Source organism: Xyrauchen texanus, chromosome 5 (genome assembly GCF_025860055.1).
Source record: "Xyrauchen texanus isolate HMW12.3.18 chromosome 5, RBS_HiC_50CHRs, whole genome shotgun sequence".
Classification (NCBI taxonomy): Eukaryota; Metazoa; Chordata; class Actinopteri; order Cypriniformes; family Catostomidae; genus Xyrauchen; species Xyrauchen texanus.
The window spans coordinates 23,078,048-23,103,808 of NC_068280.1; the positions used below are offsets into that span (position 1 = coordinate 23,078,048).

Genomic DNA, 25,761 nt, shown 5'->3' on the forward strand with positions numbered 1-25,761 from the left:
TGTTTTCCTTAGTTATATTACTGTTTTTTGTGCTCTCTGACAATTTAGCTCTTATTTACATTTATTTTTTTATTTTTTTTGTAGCTTACACTATATTTTTCTTTACTTGCGTTTCCAAGTTCTGTGCTTGGTTTTCCAAAACTTGTGAGTAACTTTCATGTAAATCAGGGGGCGTTTTGCATCCCTATTAGTCCACTAGTTCTTGATCAACATCTCCTCTTCTGGCCAATCATTCAAAGAGGGGAGGTGACATCACTCTAATGCAACTCTACCACTGCTGCTCAACATTATATTATTTGTGGTTGATAGATATGCTGCTTGTGTCTGTTTTGAGTATTTTCTGCCAGTTTAGGGATGCAAAACATCCCCGATTTACATGAAAGTCTACTCACAAGTTTTGGAAATCCAAACGCAGAACTTGGAAGCAAAAGCAAAGAAAAATACAGAGCAAAATTGTCAGAGCACAAAAAAACAGTAATATAACCAAGGAAAACACGATTTTGTTTTCATTTCTGATGACTTTGCTTTAATTTTTCTGTTTTCTTTTTTTTTTTTGCAACATATTTTAAATGTGTTTATATATTTTTGATCCATAATTCTTATTTTTTGATCTGTGATAATTATTTTGATCCGTGCTTATTATTTTGAGCTGCGCTTATTATTTTTGGATCCATGACCGCAATACTTTTGACAGGATTTTGATCCCATATTCTCTAATATGTATTATAGAGCATTAAACAAATGGAAATCTAAACAAAAGGTGGGCTAAATTAAGTTAGGCTACATGTGCAAAATGACATCTCCAGATAGATAAATTAATAAGAGAATTTACATTTTACCCCACTTTCTACTTTCCAACTCCTCTCACTTCCACATATTTCACCCCCTTACCTGCCACAGTCGTTCAAACTCGAAGGCATCTTCTTTTAGAAGGTGCTTACCAGCAACCAACAGAATCCTCAATTGGGCCGCATGCAAAACTCAGTTTTTTGTTTTAGGCAGAAAACATTTGTACACAAAAAGTATGATTGTTTAAATCTATTAATTTCAAAGATTGGACCTAAAATACAAATGGAAATTTGCACCTGTAATCTCAGGTGCACGTGACAATGCAGTTTCTGTGCTGCTCCAGAAGAGGTGGGACAATAATTTAAACATTAATTATGATACTGAGAAACTTTAATAGTCAATAAAATGAAAATAAAAGCAGTATAAAGTTAAAGTGTTTTCTATGTGGTAAAATTGGACATTTCTGATTTTCTAAAAGTTGGTAGGAACATTTTGATACCATCCCTACCTATGCCAGGGATCATAGATCAAGCCAGATAAAAAGCTGGTTGATTATGGACTTAGTATTTCACAATCTCAAAGTCTTCACTCAGAAACTTCACATGTTCAGACTATTAGAGCATAACTTGACGTGTTCTCGCTAGTAGGGGGAAACAAAAGTAATCCCTTTGAAGTAATTCTGTGCAATTTCTATGTTTCTGTGTGTTCCCAAGTACACTTAAGTCACAATCTGGCCTTCAACATTTTCAAAGAACATAAACTTGTCCCAGAGCTGCAGAACATTGTTCCTCTTCTCATCTGAAATTTTGAGGGATGATGCATGATTACACATTAAATATTGTATTCACAATTATATCACAGAGATCAGGAATATCCTACAGCTCAGCTTTGATTGTAATACACAGGTAACCTGTTCAAACATATTTTTATCATCGCACTGTAAAAATTATTGGATTGCCAGACATAAACTATAGTTTACTGAACTTTTGTAGTACAATAAAGATACAATAAAGATTAAGTGTATGCTTTAAATTGTGCTTTAAACCTATGCAACTCTATAGACCTGTGATGACCTGGCTATTGCTAAATGTGTGAAATCAATATGATTTAGCAAAAAGAATTATGTAAAATGTTTAAAAAATAAATAATTAAATGCTGCCCCTATACATGTAATGAAGTATTATTTGTTATGTAGATTTGTTTTTGTTTTGTTTTTTTACAAAATTACAATTAACAATAACAACAACAATTAATTTGCTCTCTTTACATTTTCAGACAGTCACTTGCAGCATGATTCCTGGCCTAGACAGTACCCTCCAGTGGATGGAGTTATACTTGCACTCCCCAACTGCTTGACCAGTTCAAAGGGATTATTAATTGACACAGCCTGGAAAGAGAAGAATATTTCAGTGATGGGAAGCACAGTATTCACACTTTACATCTACATAAATTGAGCATTTATTGACACAGTGCCTTTAAACTGATTTAATATGCAACCGTGTCATTGGTACAGTATGTTGAAGTTTATTCCATCCATGGACCGAATTAGATTTTGGCAAGTTCTGAATCAAAATTAGGGGCAGTTCTCTTGCATCAACACAACTCGAGTCCTACAACTTAGAGAACTAATGTGATGAATCTGGATGCAACACATTCCAATTACATCTTTCAAATCAGATAACACTAAAACATCCGAAAGTAACACTTTACAATTAGGTTCAACTTGTTAGTATTAGTTAATGCACTAGGTATCATTAACTATTTATGTAAAATATATATTTTTACAGCATCTATTAATATTTGTTAATACAAATACAATTGTTCATTGTTAGTTCATAGCACGTTAATAATGTTAATTAATAAAAATTTTGATTTGAAAAGTGTATAATTAAATGTTGAAATCAACATTAACCAAGATTGATAAATGCTGTAAAAGTATTTCACATTGTTAGTTCATGTTAACTAATGGTAACAAATGGAACCTTGTTGTAAAGTGTTACCAAATAAAACAACGTCCATGTCAAAGAAACCAAACATTTTGTACATTTTGTTAACCATATCTAAAAGATTTAAAATGGCCATGTTTTGATGCGCAGGTTACTAAATGTATTTTTTTATAAGATCACTAAATATCAAGACTCAGAAGCGAAGTCTGTCTCTAAAGGCACAAAAGACATTTGCCTCGGATAAACTGCTATGAAGTAATATTTGCAGGTTTTGTTTCTGTGAGGTTAGAGTCTTAGTCTTAGCAAAGGCAGGACTAGAACTTTTCAATCTTAAACTTTAAAAATAGAAAAGAGAATGGTCAAAACTAAGTACATTCAAAATTACAAGTACAACTATATCTTTGGTCAGTGTTTCTAAAACCAGGCTAAATCTGATTCAGCCATGACTGAGGTCATTGAATTGACTGAAGAATGACCATGATTAGTGTGGTTGTAAAGAAATTCTAAATAGTCCTTTCTTGTGTTTGCATGGACTGAATCACCACCAGCACTGATAAGATGGCATTCTTTGGTTGGAGGGGCAGACATTCCTCCATGGACAAGGCTTTGTTGTACAGCTGTGTGACCTTGTGAGTCTGTGGCTGCTGGGGCTAGAAACTAAGTAAACGCTGAATGCTTAAGAGGACAGTTTGATGATAAAGACCATTGTTATTTTGCTGACGAGTCTAAATATTGTAACAAAATTCTAAATTCTAATTTTAGAATTGAAATTAATTTAAAACATACTTATGCATTATACTGGCTTTAAACAAGGACTAAAGCAATTAGAAACATTGCTAAGAAACAATAAAAATACACATCGTCTAACGCTATAACATTTGTGATAAAACCGTTATGAAGTAACACCTCATGGTTAGGGAAAAAAATGGTTAAAGCTGAGCCATCCTTACTTGCTCAGTGTCCCAAAAGATGCTGATTAAGGTTAACCACTGACAAAAGGGATAATCTTTTTAAAAGTGTCAAAGAATTCTACTTAAATCAACATACCACACCTCTTGCACATCACCGTCACTTACCTTGGGTTTGGCACAGCAGTTTCCAGATGCAGAGATGTTCACACCCTGAGGCTGACATGAAAATTCCTCAGAAAATCTGGAGTTGCTCAAGATGCTGGCCACATCACCATCCACTTCCATCACTTCATTTACCTAGAAAAAGATCAGAAAGTGTCCTCAATGTCCTCGTGTTCTGTACGCTTCAAATGTGAGTGTTTGTGAATGTGTGGAGCCGGTGTTGTGATAACAAAGTAGCGGATGACAGTGAGCAGAGCGCTAATTCATTTTTTTAGTGCGATGCACGTACAGACTAAATATTTCTTTAATTACATTGCAGACATTTCTGCGATATAATAATCAATTTGAGTCACGAAGCAACCAGCTTTTTTCGGATTGAGAAGTTACCATCGTAACAACACAGAAACACTTCAAAATAAAAGCTCACCCAAAGTTAAAGCTCAATTTAAACACCCTCAATGCATTTTTAAGGATTTAATGCTTAAATGGCATACCCAAAAGTAAGAGCTTATAACTCTCTCATGATACAACACTGTTGATAATACACATAAACATGAGCGCTGAAAATACACTTTCAGTTATTATTCATGTTTGACATTATACCTTTTAGAGACAGTAAGTATGGAAGGTCATTAAATTAATGTTGGTGTTGTTCTTCAACATGTCAACTATACCAGAATTCTTTTTTTTGTTGATAGTGCAATGTAATCTAAAGATATAGCATTTGGAACCATGGTTCCCAAGGTGGACTTTTATTTATGAAAGTGTCCAAAAACATCTCCAAGCAGATTTTATTGAACAATTAAACAGAATAACTGAAAACTATGAATACAAAAATATATTCTAATTACTTTGGCACCTTATTCCATCACTTTATAAAATTTGCATTGCATCTCTTGTGCGAATACTATGTATGTGCAGTCTGGGTCTGTTTACCCCAAGTGGGACATTCCAAATATCGATTCTAACCACTGATATATACATTCCAAATATCGATTCTAACCACTGATATATACATTCCATATATCGATTCTAACCACTGATATATACATTCCAAATATCGATTCTAACCACTGATATATACATTCCATATATCGATTCTAACCACTGATATATACATTCCATATATCGATTCTAACCACTGATATATACATTCCATATATCGATTCTAACCACTGAGATATATATATATATATATATAACTAGATTGCTCATGACGTCATATCAGTGAAGCCACTGTGCAGCCATATTGTTATGCCCAAACATTCCAATGTTTCTTCTGACTTAACAGGAAATCATCTCATTTCAGCAAGTAAACATTAGTCATTAAATCACAGATTTTATATCCGAAATCTGCATGCATATCCCTACAACTCAATCGTCCAACACATGTAAATATCGATTTACTTTAAGTCGTTAATTTTTCCTGTTTCTTGAAAGCCCAATTGAGTTATGTATATCTTTATCAAACAGTTTCCACCTGCAACAAACTTCATCAGCAAACAGATCAGCTAAATGTAAATAAGTTCACTGAAACTGAGGTAAGATACAAACAAACATTTTTCATCAAAGTGTTTGTTCATAGTAACTTGTTTTATATTTTCATCAAACAGTGCCTTTTTCTCACGGTCACTTGAATAAGAGCATGCCCTCTCTCTCCCTCTGTCACACGCGCAGAGAGGGAAACACGCAAAGCAAAGTTGGTTAAAATTAAATTGATATGTAAGGTTTAAATGGCAAACAAACATGTATTTATGACATTTATACTTATATGACTACAGAGAGCACTTCAATGTGAAAACAAGTAAATCCCGGGCATTTAAAGCCGATTTACAAATCCCGGTTTGACTTTTCTAAATGTACCTTTTGGGGGTAAGGACATGTTGTCACCCTAAACAAGCAGATATTACAGCTTTTCCTTCTTACATTACAACTTGTGGACAGTTTTGGTGCTTCATTTGTTGATCATTGAGCTGCACTGGTAGGCCAACCATATCACATGAGAAGTCGTACATAATTTACGAGTTGGCAATTTTGTATGGTCTCCACGATGTTGTTCGCATAAACTCATACGACTTCATCACGTGCAAATTCACAGATGGCTAATGCGGAAGTAAGCATGACTTCCGCGCTCGAGGCGTTAAGGACATCCTTTTTAATAATTATGCCCTTACCCAAACCCCTTATCTAAAATGAACCAATCAGTAGAGTGTGTAAACATGATAGGAAGCTGTTGTGTGCAAGTAACTGTCGTGTATTAGATGGAAACAATGCCCAGCAATGTCATTGGCTGTAGTGAAATTCATACAAATTCAAATGAGTGCAGCCGCACGATATTATACAAATTAGGCAAATTTAGAAAAGTTGTACGAATCCTGACCATTTTGCCGTCAGAGCGTGTTGCATAGGCTGAACACTGGGGCAGGTGAATACTCTGACATCACGATCCGCGTATATTTTCTCCCTTGTAAACTAATATTATCCAAAACAAGCAAATTAAGGATTAAACATGATTGTCACTAGATGGAGAAATGTTGTATCTGCAGTCATTATCCTATCAGTCATTAACTATGTTTCCATCCAAAAGTTTTTTGTGACAAAAGGAGTAGCGCTTGGAAACACAAATTAGCGTGAAAATGTAGACATAATATTTTTCCATTTAAGTCTAGTGCATAAGCTCTATGTCGTTACATAAAATGGAGTGAAAAACTGGTTTTGGAAACACATTTTGTCGAGAAAATCATATAGTGTTTATCAGGATGACAAGGTATGAAAGCAAATTTATTGTACGTGAAGCATTACTCGCACTGTTATGGATTGGTCGTAACGGCATACCTGCACATATCTGATGCTGCAAACACATCTGTGTCATGACACTTCCAAGAGTGGCAACACAATTACATTGTATCATGCACCTGTCATCGACAAGTGCACGGAGAACAAATAAAAGGCCACTCTTTGCAATTAATTTTATCGTGGTAGCCATCCGTGTATTTATGAAAGTTGCTTTTCATTTCATTCAAAATAATAGACGACAGTCATGTAATTAGCCCACAATACAAAAAACATATTTCTGACCACAAATTTGTTTTTAAATAAAAAATAAATACACAACTAGGAGTAAAGCGTCAGTGTGTTTTTTCAGAACACTAACATAGCCCAATTCAATAAAATTATTATTTAGCTTTTGAAAGAATGCTGGCAAAATGTATTTGTATTAATTCCCTGTATTAAAATAAATAAATGAATAAAGCATTAAATAAAGATAAATAAATTAAATGAAAAATATATATTATTAAGCCTATATTATTGCCTTTTCTTCACACAAACTTTAATTAGCCTTACCCTGTTCTGTAGACGACAAAAGTTCGCTGAATGACATTCTCAGAATGTTCTAGACATTTTTCAAGACTATAAACTATCAGAACTCTTTGTCCAATGCTGAGTTCACTTTCAGAAAACTTGCTTTTGAACATTTTAAAACTTTTAAATATTTTTTAAAGTTTCACATTTGCTGAGCTTCTTCAGAAAATGTAAATTGCATTATGGTGCTTGAATTAATTTTAGATGTCAATCAAGTTCATTTGGTCATTAAAAATTGCTGTACAAATATGCAGGATATAATGCAGTTGTGATGGCAATGCTTTAGATTAGATTATTGTTCAAAATAACCTAATGAATATCAGGAATGTATCATATGTAAACCCTGATATTACATTGCATCAATGTTTCTTTAATAGCTGTGCACACAGCATATACACATCGATTGATAGTCCTTATACTAAGACCGAAACTTCCCCCACTACTTGGTGCAGGTTGCCAGCTTGAACAGGGACATGGCGATTCGCTTTTGTGTCGGAACCAGTGGCAACCTGCGATAGGTGCAACATCATTACCAATATTACAGTCCTATCAGAAGGGCAACTGTTCCCTTTTGAATGCAATTCCTCATCTTCTGATTACATTTATTTGTGAAATTAAAATGACAGTAATGTGTCTAATTTCAATGAATTGTCTCAATATCCTCCCCATTTTACATACTAAGATGGCCACTTGAACAATTCTGGTGGCTTCAACTCCTGCTGGCAGTTTAACATTGCATCAGTGATCCAGATCTCTCTCTCTCTCTCTCTCTCTGTATATTATATATCAGTCAGGTCCATAAATATTGGGACATCGACACAATTCTAATCTTTATGGCTCTATACACCACCACAATGGATTTGAAATGAAACGAACAAGATGTGCTTTAACTGCAGACTTTCAGCTTTAATTTGAGGGCATTTACATCCAAATCAGGTGAACGGTGTAGGAACTACAACAGTTTGTATATGTGCCTCCCACTTTTTAAGGGACCAAAATTAATGGGACAATTGGCTGCTCAGCTGTTCCATGGCCAGGTGTGTGTTATTCCCTCATTATCCCATTTACAAGGAGCAGATAAAAGGTCTAGAGTTCATTTCAAGTGTGCTATTTGCATTTGGAATCTGTTGCTGTCAACTCTCAATATGAGATCCAAAGAGCGGCCACTATCAGTGAAGCAAGCCATCATTAGGCTGAAAAATCAAAACAAACCCATCAGAGAGATATCAAAAACATTAGGTGTGGCCAAATCAACTGTTTGGAACATTCTTAAAAAGAAAGAACGCACCGGTGAGCTCAGCAACACCAAAAGACCCAGAAGACCACGGAAAACAACTGTGGTGGATGACCGAAGAATTCTTTCCCTGGTGGAGAAACCACCCTTCACAACAGTTGGCCAGATCAAGAACACTCTTCAGGAGGTAGGTGTATGTGTTTCAAAGTCAACAATCAAGAGAAGACTTCACCAGAGTGAATACAGAGGGTTCACCACAAGATGTAAACTGGTAAGCCTCAAAAACAGGAAGGCCAGGTTAGAGTTTGCCAAACAACATCTAAAAAAGCCTTCACAGTTCTGGAACAACATCCTATGGACAGATGAGACAAAGATCAACTTGTACCAGAGTGATGGGAAGAGAAGAGTATGGAGAAGGAAAGGAACTGCTCATAATCCAAAGCATACCACCTCATCAGTGAAGCATGGTGGTGGTAGTGTCATGGCGTGGGCATGTATGGCTGCCAATGGAACTGGTTCTCTTGTATTTATTGATGATGTGACTGCTGACAAAAGCAGCAGGATGAATTCTGAAGTGTTTCGGGCAATATTATCTGCTCATATTCAGCCAAATGCTTCAGAACTCATTGGACGGCGCTTCACAGTACAGATGGACAATGACCCGAAGCATACTGCGAAGCAACCAAAGAGTTTTTTAAGGGAAAGAAGTGGAATGTTATGTAATGGCCAAGTCAATCACCTGACCTGAATCCGATTGAGCATGCATTTCACTTGCTGAAGAGAAAACTGAAGGGAAAATGCCCCAAGAACAAGCAGGAACTGAAGACAGTTGCAGTAGAGGCCTGGCAGAGCATCACCAGGGATGAAACCCAGCGTCTGGTGATGTCTATGCGTTACAGACTTCAGGCTGCAATTGACTGCAAAGGATTTGCAACCAAGTATTAAAAAGTGAAAGTTTGATTTATGATTGTTAATCTGTCCCATTACTTTTGGTGTAGGCACATATACAAACTGTTGTAATTCCTACACCGTTCACCTGATTTGGATATAAATACCCTCAAATAAATACCCTCAAATTATAGCTGAAAGTCTGCAGTTAAAGCACATCTTGATCGTTTCATTTCAAATCCATTGTGGTGGTGTATAGAGCCAAAAAGATTAGAATTGTGTTGATGTCCCAATATTTATGGACCTGACTGTATATATGTATTATATAGACACACATACATACATATACACACACACACATACACACACACACACGGCCAAAAGTTTGGAATAATGTACAGATATTGTTCTTATTGAAAGAAATTGGTACTTTTACCCACCGAAGTGGCATTCAACTGATCACAATGTATAATCCGGACATTGATAATATGAAAAATTACAATTACAATTTTAAAACAATTTTCAGTTCTCATCACAAAATCCTCCATGTGCAGCAGTGACAGCTTTGCAGATACTCAGGTGACATTTCACCCCACACTTCCTGTAGCACTTGCCATAGATGTGGCTGTCTTGTCGGGCACTTCTCACGCACCTTACAGTCTAGCTGATCCCACAAAAGCTCAATGGGGTTAAGATCCATAACACTCTTTTTCAGTTATCTGTTGTCCAATGTCTGTGTTTCTTTGCCCGCTCTAACCTTTTCTTTTAGTTTTTCTGTTTCAAAAGTGTCTTTTTCTTTGCAATTCTTCCCATAAGGCCTGCACCCCTGAGTCTTCTCTTTACTGTTGCACATGAAACTGGTGTTGAGCAGGAAGAATTCAATGAAGCTGTCAGCTGAGAACATTTGAGGTGTCTTTTTTCTGAAACTAGAGACTCTGATGTACTTATCCTCTTGTTTAGTTGTATCTGGGCCTTCCACATCTCTTTCTGTCCTTTGTCTTTGAGGACTGTAATGTACACCTTTGAAATCTTCAGTTCCCCATCTGTCGCTCACTTCAACGTTGTGTCGAAGAAGTGACACTAGGGGGTCTCTCTTGAGCGCCGAATATGCCTCTGATCTATGAAAAAAGGCCAATGAGAAGTTGGCAGGCAGTATTTGCATACCCCTGAATTTCATTCAGAAATTTTCTTCAGAGCCGATGGTCGTGTATGCAGTGAGCTGCGAGTGACACACCTGTTCCTCTTTCTCTGAGCTGATTCTGCTGTTGGATCTACGGCGCACTTCAGCGGCTTTCTCCTTCTCTGCACGGCAGTGCAGTTTGCCCCTGGGCGCTTCGACAGTGCAAAACTTAAGAGTTTATTGTTAAAAGAGTGATTTTCTCAGTAAAAGAGTATTTTCCTCTAAAAGAGCAATACACAGCGGCGTTGAACGTCCTTTACAGGTCGCGTCTTTAAAAAAGATGCCCTTACGCCCCATGTAGTTCCTGGATGCGGTAGAGTGCTCTCCGCTTCAGAAGGCCACAGGTGTTGTCTCGTGTGTCTGGGCTGCGATCAGACCGAGGCAGAGTTTGTGGATGGTAACGTTGTGGTTGCGTTTTTCCACCACTCCAGCCGCACCACCCCCCCGCATCGCTCCTTCTTCACACGGGATTGAGGACGATGCGGCTGGTGATGGAGGCGATCTGGGGACGGCAGCGGGTGCGGTTCCACTGGGTACGCCCCCACAGACCACCCGCCCCCCGCCTGCGGGTACTTAATCTACCCTGTACTGGAATAGGTGCTCCACAGCTCAGGACTCCTACATGGACTCCCCCTCTGTGTATTTTCCGCGGTACGGTCCCCTTACGAGCGGACCCGCATCTCCTTTGGGCAGTTCCCACTGCCCCCTGATCGCTGTGTTTGTAGCAACTCTCCCCTCCGGAGAGGTGGGCTCTACCACCACGCCACTTTCCACATATCGCCTAAAAACCCATGTGATGTATTCGCCACTCTTACCTCCCCTCTCTGGGCAGGTGTGGTCTCAGCAGGGTCTTTTCCCCCTGTGAAACAGGAAACCGGGTAAGACCGCCTTCCCACGATGCGTGTAAAAGCCCCAGCCGTTTGGCTCTATGCGAGAAACATAGAGAGAGAAGAGGCCCGGCTAGGCTCGGCCCGTTCCCGTAAGCGTCGCCTTGTTCCCCTGTCTAGGGTAACCAGAAGGATTCCGATGACTTTTTTGGGGCATTGGGGAAGGGTACGTACAGTCTGATACAGCTGGTCGCTTTTGCACGTGAAGTACCTGCCCGCTCCTGTGTCAGCAGTACATGTACACTGCTCAGCGCATGGCGTGATTTAAATTGGACCCCTAGTGTCGCTTCTTCGACACAACGTCGAAGTGAGCGACAGAAGGGGCACGTCTAGGTTACGTATGTAACCTCCGTTCCCTGATGGAGGGAACGAGACGTTGTGTCCTCCCAGCCACGTCGCTGAGCCGAGCCACTGTTGTGGCCGGACCATTTCCGGCTCCTCAGAAAATATCCTGAATGAACTACACATATTTCCCCGCCTTTATACCTGTATGTCTGGGGGCGGGGTATGCAAATACTGTCTGCCAACTTCTCATTGGCCTTTTTTCATAGATCAGAGGCATATTCGGTGCTCAAGAGAGACCCCTAGTGTCGCTTCTTCGACACATCATCTCGTTTCCTCCATCAGGGAGGGACATACGTAACCTAGACATTGTTTTGGCAATTTCAAGCATTGTATAGCCTTCATTCCTCAAAACAATGATTGACTGATCAGTTTCTAGAGAAAAACATTTCTTTTTTTGCCATTTTCGACCTAATACCATAATACCTAAGACATGCCAGTCAATGCATACTGTGGCAACTCAAAAATAAACACAAAGACAATGTTAAGCTTAATTTTATGAACCAAATAGCTTTCAGTAGTGTTTGATATAATGGCAAGTGAATTTCTAGTACCAAATTAGCAATTTAGCATGATTACTCATGGATTAAGTGTTAGAGTAATGGCTACTGGAAATGGGGCCTGTCTAAATTTGATCAAATATGACTTTTTTCAAATAGTGATGGTGCTGTTTTTAACACTAGTACTATCCTGACTATATTTTGTGATCAGTTGAATGCCACTTTGATAAATTAAAGTACCAATTTCCTTCTGAAACCGCTAAATCTGTACATTATTCAAAACTTTTGGCTGCCAGTGTATGTATATACATATATATGAGGACAATCTGACACATCTTTGATGTGAAGGTTTGTGTTCCAGTAAATCGATCCCAGAGAAACCATCACCATAGAGATGCCATTAGCAATAGCAACCATATCTTATGACACTCTTTGACTAACATTTCAGGATCTACTCTTTGTATTACGTTGAGTCTTGTTTTATTCTGAGCCTTCTGCTGTAAGTAAATAAAGCTATTTTTTATATGTTTATTTTTCATGAAGTTATTAACCAAAATGTGATGATGATTCTGTTTTCTCTGTTTTTCGTGTGCTTTTAACACATTTATACTATCAGTTGTTTGGACTTTGAGTGAAATATAAATATATATATATATATATATATATATATATATATATATATATATATATATAATAAATATTATACTAATTAAGACCTTTCCAAAGATATAAAACACGTGGCTTTGTGATCTTTTGATCTTTTTACTGGTTCTAAATAGGTTTGTTTTTATCGCAAATTAGCAAATTATGAAAATTAAACCGTTCTAATTTTTCTAATTTAAAAGCAGTAATTGAGAATTGATCAGATCAGCTATATTCATTTTAAAGATAAGAGTCTACGCTTTAAAATGACACCTATTTTTTGCAGATCAAGCAAGTGTTTGTTGAGTAATAACATATTTTTTGTGCTCAGCGCCCCCTCCCTGCCAGGTACCGGGCAGCTCCGAGGTTAAAGAGATTCAAGCGTAAAACATATGACAGAAAAAGATCACTACTGAATAGTTATGTAATATTCACTGTGCTATTACTACTAATAATAATAGGAATAAATCTATTGTAATTGTATTACATTTAAGCAATAACTCACTTTATTTGAAAAATAACTCATATGTTATATTTTGGATTGTGCTGTGATGTTCTGTATAAAAGCACTATATTTGATTACATTGTTATATTTTCATTTTAAATGCATTCATTAAAACTTTATTGAATGCATTTAAGCACCATTTTGTGATAAAATTGACAAACTATTGACATGGAATTCAGTAAAATATATAAATAAATAAAAAAAACAGGTATCATCAGCGAGATAAAAAAAACCTATTAAAAGTACTATTAAAAGTATTAATAAATAGTATCGGGATATCCCTAGTTATTATTTTGCTCACAAAAATATAACTTTTCAAATACAGCTTAGCCATGTAGAGGTTATACTAGCATTACAGTTAATTTTTTCAAAAAACATTAATAATTAAAAGTGAGCCAAAGAAGAGAAAAATGTGCAGGATTTGATATGCCTTAAAGAGTTGAATTTCAAGAAGAGTTCTATAGAGTTAGCATACCTTAAAGGTATACTGGGCATCAAATTCAAAGTTTTCCTCCACTCCTGTGATGTTTCCATTGTAAATGGCCTGACAGGGCCTCTTCTTTGCACTTTTTGGTAACTTGAAGAGTCGGTATGTGGCAGACACAAATTTGTAGTCACCTAAACAAAGTTCAGTTTGAAGAATTTAACTATTGAATTTATAGAAATAAATAAAATAATATAAAATACTGCTAAACAATCGATATAAGACAATTCAGTTGATAATTACGGAGCCCTTAGAGGACAGGCCCCTTTTTTCTGAAATAGTTTTGCGTTCCCTCGGAATAGTTTGTGTTCCCTCGCAAAAGGTTTTGCATTCCCTCGCGATAAATTTATTATGGTTTAACTACAGTTACCATATTTTAAACATGACATTCATTCACCATGGTATTTGTAATAAAACCATAATAACCACAAAATTATGATTTTATTACATTATTTTTCATTTTCCTGTGCTATGGTTTCACTACGAATATCAAGGTTAAAACATGGAATGCATAACTTTAAGGTACGGAAAACCAGTTTAGAAAACAAATTCCCACCCTGTCCTCTATGGGACTCCGTAGGTAATAATAATACAATTCAGCCAAATAATTTGTTTAAATGTATTTATCAAACTGCTTTGGTATAAAAAAAATATATAATAATTTAAATCTGATAAAAACATAAATGTAACTGTAATTGTACTGTAACAATAGATAACTTTTCTGTATAACTTGTATTTCAGAAGAACTGTACAGTGTTTATCCTAGTTGCCTTGCCATTGTAATTTATGCCATGCCATTGATGTCTCTGTAGTTCCAGGTTTGTTGACTGCATTACAGTTGCATATCACTTTGCCACATTCTTTCCAAACTGAAATTTTCAAACAAGTAATGACTGCTAACATAAATATGGCCAGCTAATTTGTTTATTTTTTTCCTCCGCCAATGAAAATAGTTTCAAAAGAAGCCAAAGCAGGATCAAGCAATGGAATTCTTTGTCAAAAACACAGACAAGTGGAGTAAAACAAACAGTGAAACATTCCAGTGCAGAACTGTCTGGAGTCAATTAATCCTTACTTGTTATCACAAGGTGACACATTCGAACATAAACGTAAACATTCAAACATTCTCACCAAGAAGTTTCTCTAGTTCCTTGTTGTCCACAGTGATGATACTGGCAGTTACCAGGCGGGGTTTGCTGAACCCAGCTTCTTCAGCTAGTCGTATCAAGTCTTCCCACCACATTGCTCCACTGAGGCACTCACCTGAATATTGCATGCAAATAAGCCTACATCATTGTCATTGTTATCAGTTATATGCAACTTAGAAGACAATGACACAACTTAAGATATTTGCAGAACTATAGCTTGGAACATATAGACAGGAAATAGGTTAATTTGTAAAAATGTAATGTCCTTTCATACCCCATAACACTTTGTTGGCCTTGAGGTCTTCTGAGATTCTAGCATCACTATAAACATCACTGAAGTACAATTCTCCTCCATCCTAAATATCAAGAACATTTTAATTTAAATTTGTTTGCTTCAGAGTAGAATGTTTTAGGTGTCCAGTGTCCATTCAAATATTCAAAGTGATGCATATTCATGTTTTAGCATGACTATTACTATTAGTATACAGTTGTGGCCAAAAATACTGGCACCCTTGGTAAATATGAGCAAAGACGGATTTAAAAAATGTGTTTTATTGTTTATACTTTTGAATTTTCATTCAAAATATCCTCAAAAATCTATCTTCAAATGGATATCAAACAATTGCGAACACAACACAAGTTTTATAAAAAACTTTTTTTTTTTTAAATCTCAAATAAATGTGTTGCACAATTTGGCACCTTTATATTCAAAACTTTGTGCAAACTCCCTTTGCCAAGATAACAGCTCTGAGTCTTCTCTTATAATGCCTAATGAGTTTGGAGAACACATGGCAAGGGATCTGAGACCATTCCTCCATACATAATCTATCCAGATCCTTCAAATTTCGAGGTCCACGCTGGTGGACTCTCCTCTTCAGTTCACCCCACAGGTTTTCTATGGGGTTAGGGTCAGGGAACTGGGATGGACATGGCAGAACAGTCCGGTTTTTATTTTTGTATCTGTTTGTACATGATGCCATGTATCCAAACAAGATGTCCAGGACCTCTGGCATAAAAACATCCCCACAGCATTAAACATCCACCACCATAGTTAACTGTGGGCATGGGGTACTTTTCTATATGGCTACCTCTCTGTGTGTGCCAAACCCATCTCTGGTGTTTGCTGCCAAAAAGCTCCATTTTTGTTTTATCTGACCATAGAACCCGGCCCCATTTGAAGTTTCAGTAGTGTCTGGCAAACTGAAGACAATTAATTTTGTTGTTGGATGAGAGCAGAGGCTTTTTTCTTGAAACCCTCCCAAACAACTTGTTGAGATGTAGGTGATGTCTGAATGTAGTTTTGGAGACTTTCTGACCCCAAGACCCAACTAATTTCTGCAATTCTCCAGCTGTGATTGGAGAACTTTTGTCCACTCGAACCATCCTCCTCACCATGTGTGGAGACACTATAGACACATGTCCTCTTCCAGGCCAATTCTTAACATATGCAGAAAAATAGAACTTCTTAATTATTACTCTGATGTTGGAAATTTTCAATGCTTTAGTTTTCTTTTAGCCACTTCCCATTTTGTGAAGCTCAACAACCTTGCCACACATCATAACTTTATTCTTTCTTTTTTTATTCTTTTAGTCTTTCCCATTGTGATGGATGATGAAGAGAATTTGGCTTGTGTGTTACCTAATATTTATATCCCTGTGAATCATGATGTCATGGCTGAACATGGTCATATTCCTAGTCACCCAGGTGTACTAAAAATTTTAACTATGAATGGAAATATACCAATAATTGTAGCAAATGTGTTCTGGAGAAACTTTAATTTAATTTACTTCAATTAAAGGTTCGATTCTCAAGAATATTTTGAAAAAAAAATCAAAAGGATTAACAATATTATTTTTTTACATATTTGTTACAGCTTTCTTTGCCAATATTTTTGGCCACAAATGTAGCATTTGAGTATTTGGAAGTCTATTTGCATGATAATAGACTTACCTTCAGTACAGAGTAAGCCTCCCTCAGCACACTGGTTTTATCTGGTGAAAGGTTCACTACACAATTTGATCTGCCAATCAAAGAAAGGGATCAAAGTCTAAAACATTCACTGTTTATGCAAGCAAATGCTATATAAACTGAAATGTTGCCAGACATGAAATGGATCTAATCATAATGATGTCCACAAAGAGTAATGTCTCTTAGGAGGTAACATTTTAACTTACATTACGATATCATATGATTTCTCCTCCAGACCTGCTTTTACCAAGGCCTCAATGTACCCGTGAACAAAATTCACATTTGGCTTTTTATAACCAAATCTTTGCATGTGGTAGTTGATGTACTTCTGTGCCACTTCAAGCTGCAATACAAAGTTCAATCAGTATCAAACTTTCAGAGCAGGTTTGCTTTCAAATAAACTGAACTGGCAGAAAAATAGAAGTACAACAGCAGTGAATTTAACAGATATGACTGTGACTTTTGGTATAGGAATAGAGGTCATATGTATGAATGCACTGATATGAAGGTTCTTAGTCGATACGGTATGAATGTTAACAAAAAACAATAGGCCAATACCGATTGCTGCTTTTTCTGTTGATGATGAATGATGCTGTGTCGAGTGAAGCGACACTAGGGGACTTTCTTGAAGGCCTCGGTTACCTCTGAACTTGAGAAAAAGCCAATGAGAATTTGGCAGACAGAATTTGCATGTCCCTCACCCGGACATACAGAGGGAATCATGCCTCTGTACATTCAGATTTCTTCTTCGGAGCCAAGCGGGTTGTGCGATCAGCGAGCTGACATAACTTACTTTTCCACTCACCTCTGCAGAGCTTATGCTGTTGGATCTACGGTGCATATCAGCAGCTTTCTCCTTCTCTGTACGGCAGTGCAGCTTTGCCCCTGGGCGCTTTGACAGCGCTGCTAAAAGGGAGTATTTTTTTCCCCAAAAAATGATTTCTCTAAAATAGCAATACACAGCTGGTGTTGAATGTACTTTTCAGGACGCATCTTTATAAAGATGTCCTACCGCCCCTGTGTAGTTCCTGGATGTGGTCGATTTCTCTCCAATCCTGACGGTCAAAGGTGCTGCCCCGTGTTTCTGGGGAGCGATCACACCAAGGCAGGGTTTGTGGATGGTTTGTGTTCTCACTGCGAGAACCTTACCATGGCAACGTCGCGACTGTCCTTCATAAAGAGTAATGCCACTCCAGCCCCCCCCCCGTCTCTCCTTCTTCCAACGGTATTGAGGACGATCCGGTTGGTGATGGAGGTGATTTGGGAATGGAAGCGGGCTCGGTTTCGTCGGGTAGATCCCCACGAACCACCCGCCCGCCGCAGGCTCGTTGACTTCCGTCCAAGCTCGAGGTGAGAGCGGCTCGCCTCACGGCCAGTCCGTTTACTCCCTCGAGCCCCCCGAGCTGGATGATGAGTTCGCCGCTGCATCAGACAGCATTCAGGCGTCTGACGTGGAAGACTCGACTGGACTACTGCCTTCGGGTCGGCATGCCCAGTCTGAGGCTAACGCACAGATGGTCGACATGCTTGCCCAGACTGCCGTCAGCGTGGGGTTGGACTGGAACCCTCCGTCCTCCTCAAAGCCTTCACAGCTAGACAATTGGTTCCTCTGGTATGGGTCACTGCTCACAGCCACACCCCCGGTTCCTTTCTTCCCGGAGGAGCATGACCGTTCTTCGACGGTGGGGTGGCCCACGGGTACTCGGAGGTCCACCAGGAGGACAGAGCAGTTGCGATCCACCTGTGTCCCGAGAACGCTGCCACCTGGTGGGATCGCCCGGTGCTCCCCTCCAAGGACTGTAGGATGACGTCATCACTGACCACCAAAGCCTACAGCGCCACTGGACAGGCCGCCGCCGCAGGGAGGAGAATATTCAGTTAAAGTTATTTACTTGCCCGCCATCTCCTCCTTTGGAGCCAGCAGTGACACAGGTCGTTGCGTGCCACTAACATCCCGGGCAACCTCAACACAGCAGCGGACATGCTGTTGCGACAAGTCACGCTCAGCTGAAAGCTGATTTGGGAGCAGTTCGGCAAAGCACAGGTAGACCTATTCGCTTCCCAAGAGACCTCCCACTGCCCGCTCTGGTACTCCCTAACAGAGGCTCCCCTCGGGACAGAAGCGCTGACACACAGCTGGCCCTGGGGGCTGTGCAAGTACGCAATTCCCCCAGTGAGCCTACTTGCACGGGTGCTGTGCATCAGGGAAGACGAGGAACAAGTCACTTTAGCGGCCCCCTACTGACCCACACGGACTTGGATGTCGGATCTCATGCTCCTCGCGATAGCCCCTCCCTGGCGAAGGACCTTCTTTCTCAGGGACGGGGCACCCTCTGGCATCCGCTCCCAGATATCTGGAACCTCCACGTCTGGCCCCTGGACAGGATGCGGAAGATCTAAGTGGCCTACAACCTGGTGTCGTAGACACGATCTACCAAGTCAGAGCTCCCTCAACCATGCAACTTCATGACCTAAAGTGGCGCTTGTTCACAAATTGGTGTTCTTCCCGATCTGAAGATCCGCAGAGATGCGCAGTTGGGTCAGTGCTCTTGTTGCTGCAAGAGAGGCTGTTCCCCTCCACCTTGAAGGTTTATGTAGCCGCCATATCGGCTCACCATGTGGACGGTAAGTCCCTAGGGAAGCACAATCTAATTATCAGGTTCCTTAGATCCGAAGACTGCGACCGGGCTACGTGCCCAAGGTTCCTACGACCCCCTTCAGGGCCCATGTAGTGAACCTGCCCCGGGAGGAGGCAGACCCAGCCTTTTCGTTGCTGTGTCTGTTGCGTGCTTTGCTTACCTATGTGGACCGCATGCAGAGCTTTAGATGTTCTGAGCAGCCCTTTGTCTGCTTTGGTGGACAGCGGAAAGGGAACACTGTCTCCAAACAGAGGCTTTCCCTGGAGGGTTGGGCAACACCCAATACCTTTACGTGATTTTACAATCTCAGGGTTGGGTCAGTCTCGTCCCGTGTTCTCTCAGGTCCGAGCACGTAGAACTCGGGAATGCGGAACGTCTGACCAGGCGTTCCGCTTGCACATAGTGCCTTTCCCCTCCACTGAGGTGATCACATGTACACTTTTCCCCCAGGAGAGTCCACTAGATTCGTGCTCCCTGGAGGTTCTTCCTCCCTAGCCCTCTGGTCCATGAATTCAGCAGAGGAATTCCCTGACCAGACCCACTACGGGTACTAAAATAGGTGCTCCACAGGATGGGCCCTTGTGAATTAATCCCCCTGTGTGTATTTTCCGCTGTGCGGTCCCCCTACGTGTCTCCCTTGGGCAGTCCCTGCTGCCCCCGGTCGCTGTGCTTGTACCACTTTTACGTGTCCTGAAAACCCATGTGACATATTTTGCCAATCTTTACCTCCCCTCAGCCTGGACAGGTGGTGGTCTCCGCAGCGTCTTTTCCCCCTGAAAGAATAAGAGATGGAAAAGAACGCCTTCCCCGATGCGTGTGATAGCGTTAAGATGGCCCCAGTCGCTTTAAATCTATGTGAGGAACATAGAGAGAGAAAAGGCGTGGCTGGCACGGCCTGCTCCCATGCTTGGCATGTCGCTTTGTTCCCCCCTGGGATGCCGGGGAACCTAAAAAGTTTATGGGGCATTGGGGAAGGGTATGTGCAGTCTGACGCAGCCTGTCACTTTGGCACACAACTGCCTACCAGCACCTGCATCAGCAGTGCACGTACACGGTTCAGTGCATGGTGTGACTGAATAGGGACCCCTAGTATCGCTTCACTCGACACAACGTTGAAGTGAGCTACAGACGGGGAACGTCTAGGTTACTGTTGTAACCTCTGTTCCCTGAGGGAGGGAACGAGACGTTGTGTCCCCCTAGGCTACATTCCCACGGGACTTACCGTCCACATGGTGAGCCGATATGGCGGCTACATAAACCCCCCTAATTGTGCATACAATTGCAGAATTTTGCCAAATTAGCTGCAAAAATAAAGGACAACTTGTGGAGCACTTACTTCTGTTTCACACATGACAATAAAAGACTGAGCACAAGCTGATCCTGAATAAATTATTTAATCAATTACAATAATGACAATTGTGCATGTGCACAATATAATTTTTTACCCTGTGCTTGTGCATTGCGGGATTTAAATGTAGTTGCTCGAGTGTTTTGATTACGTTTCCAAGAATTCGTTCAGATCCATTTAATGATTCACTGACCATTTCTGGTAATGCCAGAAGATGGTGACAAATAAGTGTTTTGAAATTAGTTAGTCACTTAATCAATGAAATTTGAATCCTTAAAAATGTGTATGTCTACTGACCTAAAAAGAGACTTTGGTAGAGGATTTAAGCATTATAAGAACAAAGCAAATCTATAATTTCCCAGTTTGTGAGCTGCTGACCCTGACTTTTATCAAAAGACAACAACAATAGTCTTATAATAATTATGAGTTTCAATAATGTCCGTCCGTTTTCATATATAAAAAAGCATGTCTACATGTCTATTCACTTCAGTAAAATGTGTTTTAAGAACACAGCAGATCTATCTTTTTCCCTACAGTTTGTCAAATGTGGAGTGGTGGTGGCGTAGTGGGCTAAAGCACATAACTGGTAATCAGAAGGTTCAGACCGATAAAACTATTACCTCACAAATTTATTTTTTAATCGGCATCGACCGATAAATTTTCTTGTTTGGCCGATTTGTTTCTTGAGGGCTCTGAGAATTGCCTGCTTGCATGTGAAGCAACTGAGACATATAAATGACTAGTCAAGATTTGTTTTGTTGTTACGTGCCATCATGTTACTACAATAATAGACCGGTGTGAAACACAGTTTCATGTAAACAGTCCACATATCAGAGCAGCTCATTATGTTAAAGTGCTTGCCTGTATCATTCTCCCTCTCTCTCCTCATCAGTTCCCTGTAACTTTTACTGTAACTGTCTTGTCTAATAATAAAAAGGAAAATTTCGCTAAAACTAATATCATATACTGTCTTTAAATATGCACATATCTCATTTAAACAGATGTAATAAACCAACCTCACACAACTTCAGCAGATCCAGCAAACTGTGGAGCACTCATAAATCTTCCTCTTAAGCAAGTATTCTAACAGTCTCTCCTCAAATGTTCCCTGTAACTTTTCTAATGATAAAAGGCAAATATCAATAAGACTTCTATTATATACCATCTGCAAATATTAATTTAAACAGATGAAATCCAGTATTTTCTTCCCGTTTAGCGCTCATCTACAGTAAAATCTTACTCTGAAACGTTAATTCAATAGCCTGTATCAAAACTTCAGTATCAGGATCAAAAGTTCCTCTGATTCACAAATCATGACAGTCAGTCCATGACAATCCAAGTAAGCGATCCAGGCCGTATAAACTACCAGGAGATTTCTGATATTAATATCGGCATGAAACAGAATTTTCGTTTGTCTGTGCATGTATAACAACATTATTCTGAAGGCAGGAGGTGTCAAGCAAAATGTGAAATGTCAAGCACAAATTTTGCAGTGAATAATAAATACAAATTCAAACATTAAAAGAAGTGAAAATAAAATCAATATAGCCTACAAACAGGTGAAAGTCCCATAAATCTATCAGGAATTTTTACGATAAGACACCATTATTTACTTAAATAATAATAATTATAATAATAATAATAATAATATTACATTTATATAGAGGTAGCACAGTTTAAAGAAGAAGAAAAACAAAAATACGGGGCATGTTTCAGTTTCTTCATTTTACATAAGGAAGATTTTTACTAATAGAAGAATACTCTATGGAGCATTTAAACCTTTATGGAGTATACATAGTGTGACAGGGCGAAGGACAGGGCCGGGTCGTGATTTTACACACCCGGTCCCTTATCAGGCTAATCAAGCCTCCCACTCAGTTTCTGTACAATTTCACTCTCCAACAGCAGGACAGAGGAATGTGTGTGTGTGTGTCTGTATGACTGCGCTTATTGGCTATTTAAAAAAACGGCAAGAGCCATTCAACAATTCCTGCCCCAACAGTGTACAGTAAGCTGTGCTTTCGAGGCATTTCACAGGGACATTATATGAGACTGTGTTGCACTATTATTCTAGAAACACGATGGCACATAACAACAAAACGAACTGTGACTGGTCGTTTACATGTCTCAGTTGCTTCACGTGCAAGCAGGCGATTCTCAGTTCTCTCAACAACAACAAAATTCAGCCAAACAGAAATATTTAATGTCCGATGCAATAATTAAAAAAGTCAGAATATTGTCAGATTTATGGGCCTTGGCGATATATCGGCCAACCACTAATGAAGAGTAATCCTTTGTACTTTGTAACATGTTACACCCAAAACTCATAATGGAGTTTGCTTGCACAGTGCTGATTGAAACACTAAATGAAGAATATATTTTAAAATATAGGCTATTTAGGTTTAGTAATCACACATGTCTTAGAAGTCAAACTCTTCAATCTATTGTGGCTATTATTATTTCTGGATAGTTCATTTGAATTCACAAATTTTTTACAACGAGTGTAACTAATTAATTCTAAATAAACCAATGTTTTTTTTATATCTGTGTTTTCATGCTTAGAACCGATATGCCGATGGATTTAATTTGGTCAATAATTGGCCAATAAATATCGGTAGCCAATTCATCCGCCCATACCTAGACATGTGCCGTCACAAAGTTCAAAATGGTATCTACTAATTAAGGACACAGTAGATCAGTGTCATTATGGTGTTATGGTACAAATGCATACACCATTATAAATGTTTATAAACTGATCATTTTTAACAGTGTACTAATCTGCCATATTGAACAGAAAATGACCTGTTTACAGAATCGCAAATAAATAGACAAACTCATGGGCAGTTACCTGATCTTCAGTCATGTCAATCCCTGTAATGTGTCCCTTCTCTCCAACTAGCTTACTGAGCATGTAGCAGTCCCGACCACTCCCACAGCCAAGATCCAACACCCTGCAGCCCTCCAGACACTCAGGAACCACCAGACCACAGCCATAGTATCTGAGAGGAGGGAAACACATGTCATTCTTTCAGAAATGTTAAATGAATGTCTGAATATTTATTATCAATTACGTATCATCTAATATCTGAGCATATATAGTTTTAAAAAGTGTCATAGTAAAGTTACATTTTGATTTAAATATTTGTCTCTTTGATCATTACCATCTCTCTTTTTTCCACTTTCTTATTACTTTTACACTTTGGTTTTGTTATTCAAATATATATATGTAATTTGTATTTAAATGATTTCATTGTTGTTGTTAAAAATAATAAATAATGACCACAAAATATATTATTATTGTTGTTATAGTTGTGGAACAATAATGTATGTTGGTTCTGTTTGCACCTTATTTCCAAAATCAAAATATCAAAAATGCATCAGCAGCAGAACATTTATCAGTGTAAACCTCACTTTGCTGAGACATCCGGATGGACCTCGGCCAGCACTTTTCTCACGTAGGCAGGAACAGGTTTGGCAGACGGAACACAGGCATTGCTTTTAAGATCAGACGTCTGCTTCAGTGTCTTTCCATAATACTCCTGTTAAAGATTAATTTATGTATGTTTAAAATAGCCGTGGGCTAAAATCCATCAAAATCCTATAGTGGTGGCTAGGTAACATTAAGTTGCAATGTGGGAAATGTAGAAAACGTCAATAGGAAGCGATAAAATAGAGTACTTTAATTTTGCTTTCATGACAAAGTTCAGACACATGATATGACGTCAGTAAGTGAGCTTCAAAGTCTACAGTTACATACCTTCACGTCTTTGTAGACACTTGTGCCTGCCTTGTTACTGCAAAAAAATATATATGAAAGTGTACTATAATTAGTTTATTGTGTCGTGTGTCAATTAAAACACAATTAGACAATTTTCCAGGACTGCTCTCATTGTCATTAGCAAATATTTATGGTAATCTACTACGTTATTACGCAGCGATAGCTCAACTATTTTGCCAGCGTGAAGCTTGAATGATACCGTAGGTCAAAACTGTTAAATATTTAAACACTGTCTGAACAGCATAAATGACGACCTACCTGGCTGTTTTGCATGCGTCCGCCATCATTATTAACGCTGTCTGGTTTTAATCTTTGATATTTTTGGGCTTTATCGGCTTCTGTAGTTTGAGAGGCTCAGCCAATCACTGAGCAGCAAAGATATGAATACAAGAATATGATTGAACCCAAGTCCAGTCTAATGCTGAACGTTACATGAATAAGTCAACAAAATGGGACAGTTCGTCACCAAAATTACAACTAAAATCAGTTTTAGACTTAAAGATGCACTCAGTCATTTGTTTCCTCATTAAAAAAAAGAAAGAATATATATATATATATTCCAGAAGAAATAAATAGCCATTTTGTGTATAAAATAATGAGCACTCACAGTAGATGAAGAATCCAGTCATTTCAGTAACTTCATAAAAGATTTTATTCTACATGGACAGGGTCCCCATAATGGGGGCCACCATGTTTGCCTCGCAAGACCAGCCGGAATCTAAACACTTAAAGGAATATTCCAGGTTCAATGCAAGTTAAGCTCAATCAACAGTGGCATAATGTTGATTACCACAAAAAAATTATTTCAACTTGTCAATCCTTTTCTCTTTTTTTCAAAAGGAAAAAATCAGAAGATACAGAGAGGCACTTACAATGGAAGTGAATGGGGCCAATTTTTGTAGGGTTTAAACTAAGGCAGAAATGCAAAGCTTATATTAAATTATTCTGTTAAAACTTGTGTACTTGAGTTGTAAAGGTGTTAAAATAGTAATTTTTGAAGTAATTTTAAGGTTTGTTTACATAACGTCATCATGGCAATGAAAGTG

General features: G+C 38.7%; 2 protein-coding genes across 3 annotated transcripts in view; one reads left to right on the forward strand and one right to left on the reverse strand.

The window, feature by feature from the left end:
* nt5c2b (5'-nucleotidase, cytosolic IIb) overlaps positions 1–9,989 on the forward strand; it is a 124,392-nt gene extending 114,403 nt beyond the window's left edge. Inside the window, exon 19 of the transcript XR_007970500.1 lies at positions 9,873–9,989. The gene's annotated coding sequence lies outside the window, so the exon portion shown is untranslated. The remainder of the gene's footprint in view (positions 1–9,872) is intronic.
* as3mt (arsenite methyltransferase) lies at positions 875–25,046 on the reverse strand. Of its 2 annotated transcripts, XM_052126060.1 has the most exons (12): positions 24,974–25,046; positions 24,695–24,731; positions 24,349–24,476; positions 23,786–23,936; positions 17,157–17,293; positions 16,933–17,002; positions 15,256–15,337; positions 14,965–15,096; positions 13,825–13,967; positions 3,812–3,943; positions 2,057–2,176; positions 879–1,587 (listed from the first exon to the last, which is right to left on the reverse strand). In XM_052126060.1, exons 1-11 carry the CDS (start codon positions 25,000–25,002, stop codon positions 2,069–2,071), a joined length of 1,149 nt encoding a protein of 382 aa, XP_051982020.1. In that variant the 5' UTR covers positions 25,003–25,046; the 3' UTR covers positions 879–1,587; positions 2,057–2,068. The 2 variants fall into 2 exon arrangements, with proteins under 2 accessions (XP_051982019.1, XP_051982020.1); XM_052126059.1 differs by having other exon boundaries at positions 875–2,176.
* Positions 25,047–25,761: the final 715 nt, after the last annotated feature.

Excerpts from the sequence above, each read along its gene's own strand:
- as3mt (XM_052126059.1), bottom strand. The coding sequence starts at position 25,002 with ATGATGGCGGACGCATGCAAAACAGCCAG. Across the intron at positions 23,937-24,348 it reads CATCCGGATGTCTCAGCAAA|ATACTATGGCTGTGGTCTGG; the intron begins GTGAGGTTTACA and ends CCCTCCTCTCAG. Across the intron at positions 3,944-13,824 it reads ATGCCCAGTATACCTTTAAG|GTAAATGAAGTGATGGAAGT; the intron begins GTATGCTAACTC and ends ATCTTTTTCTAG.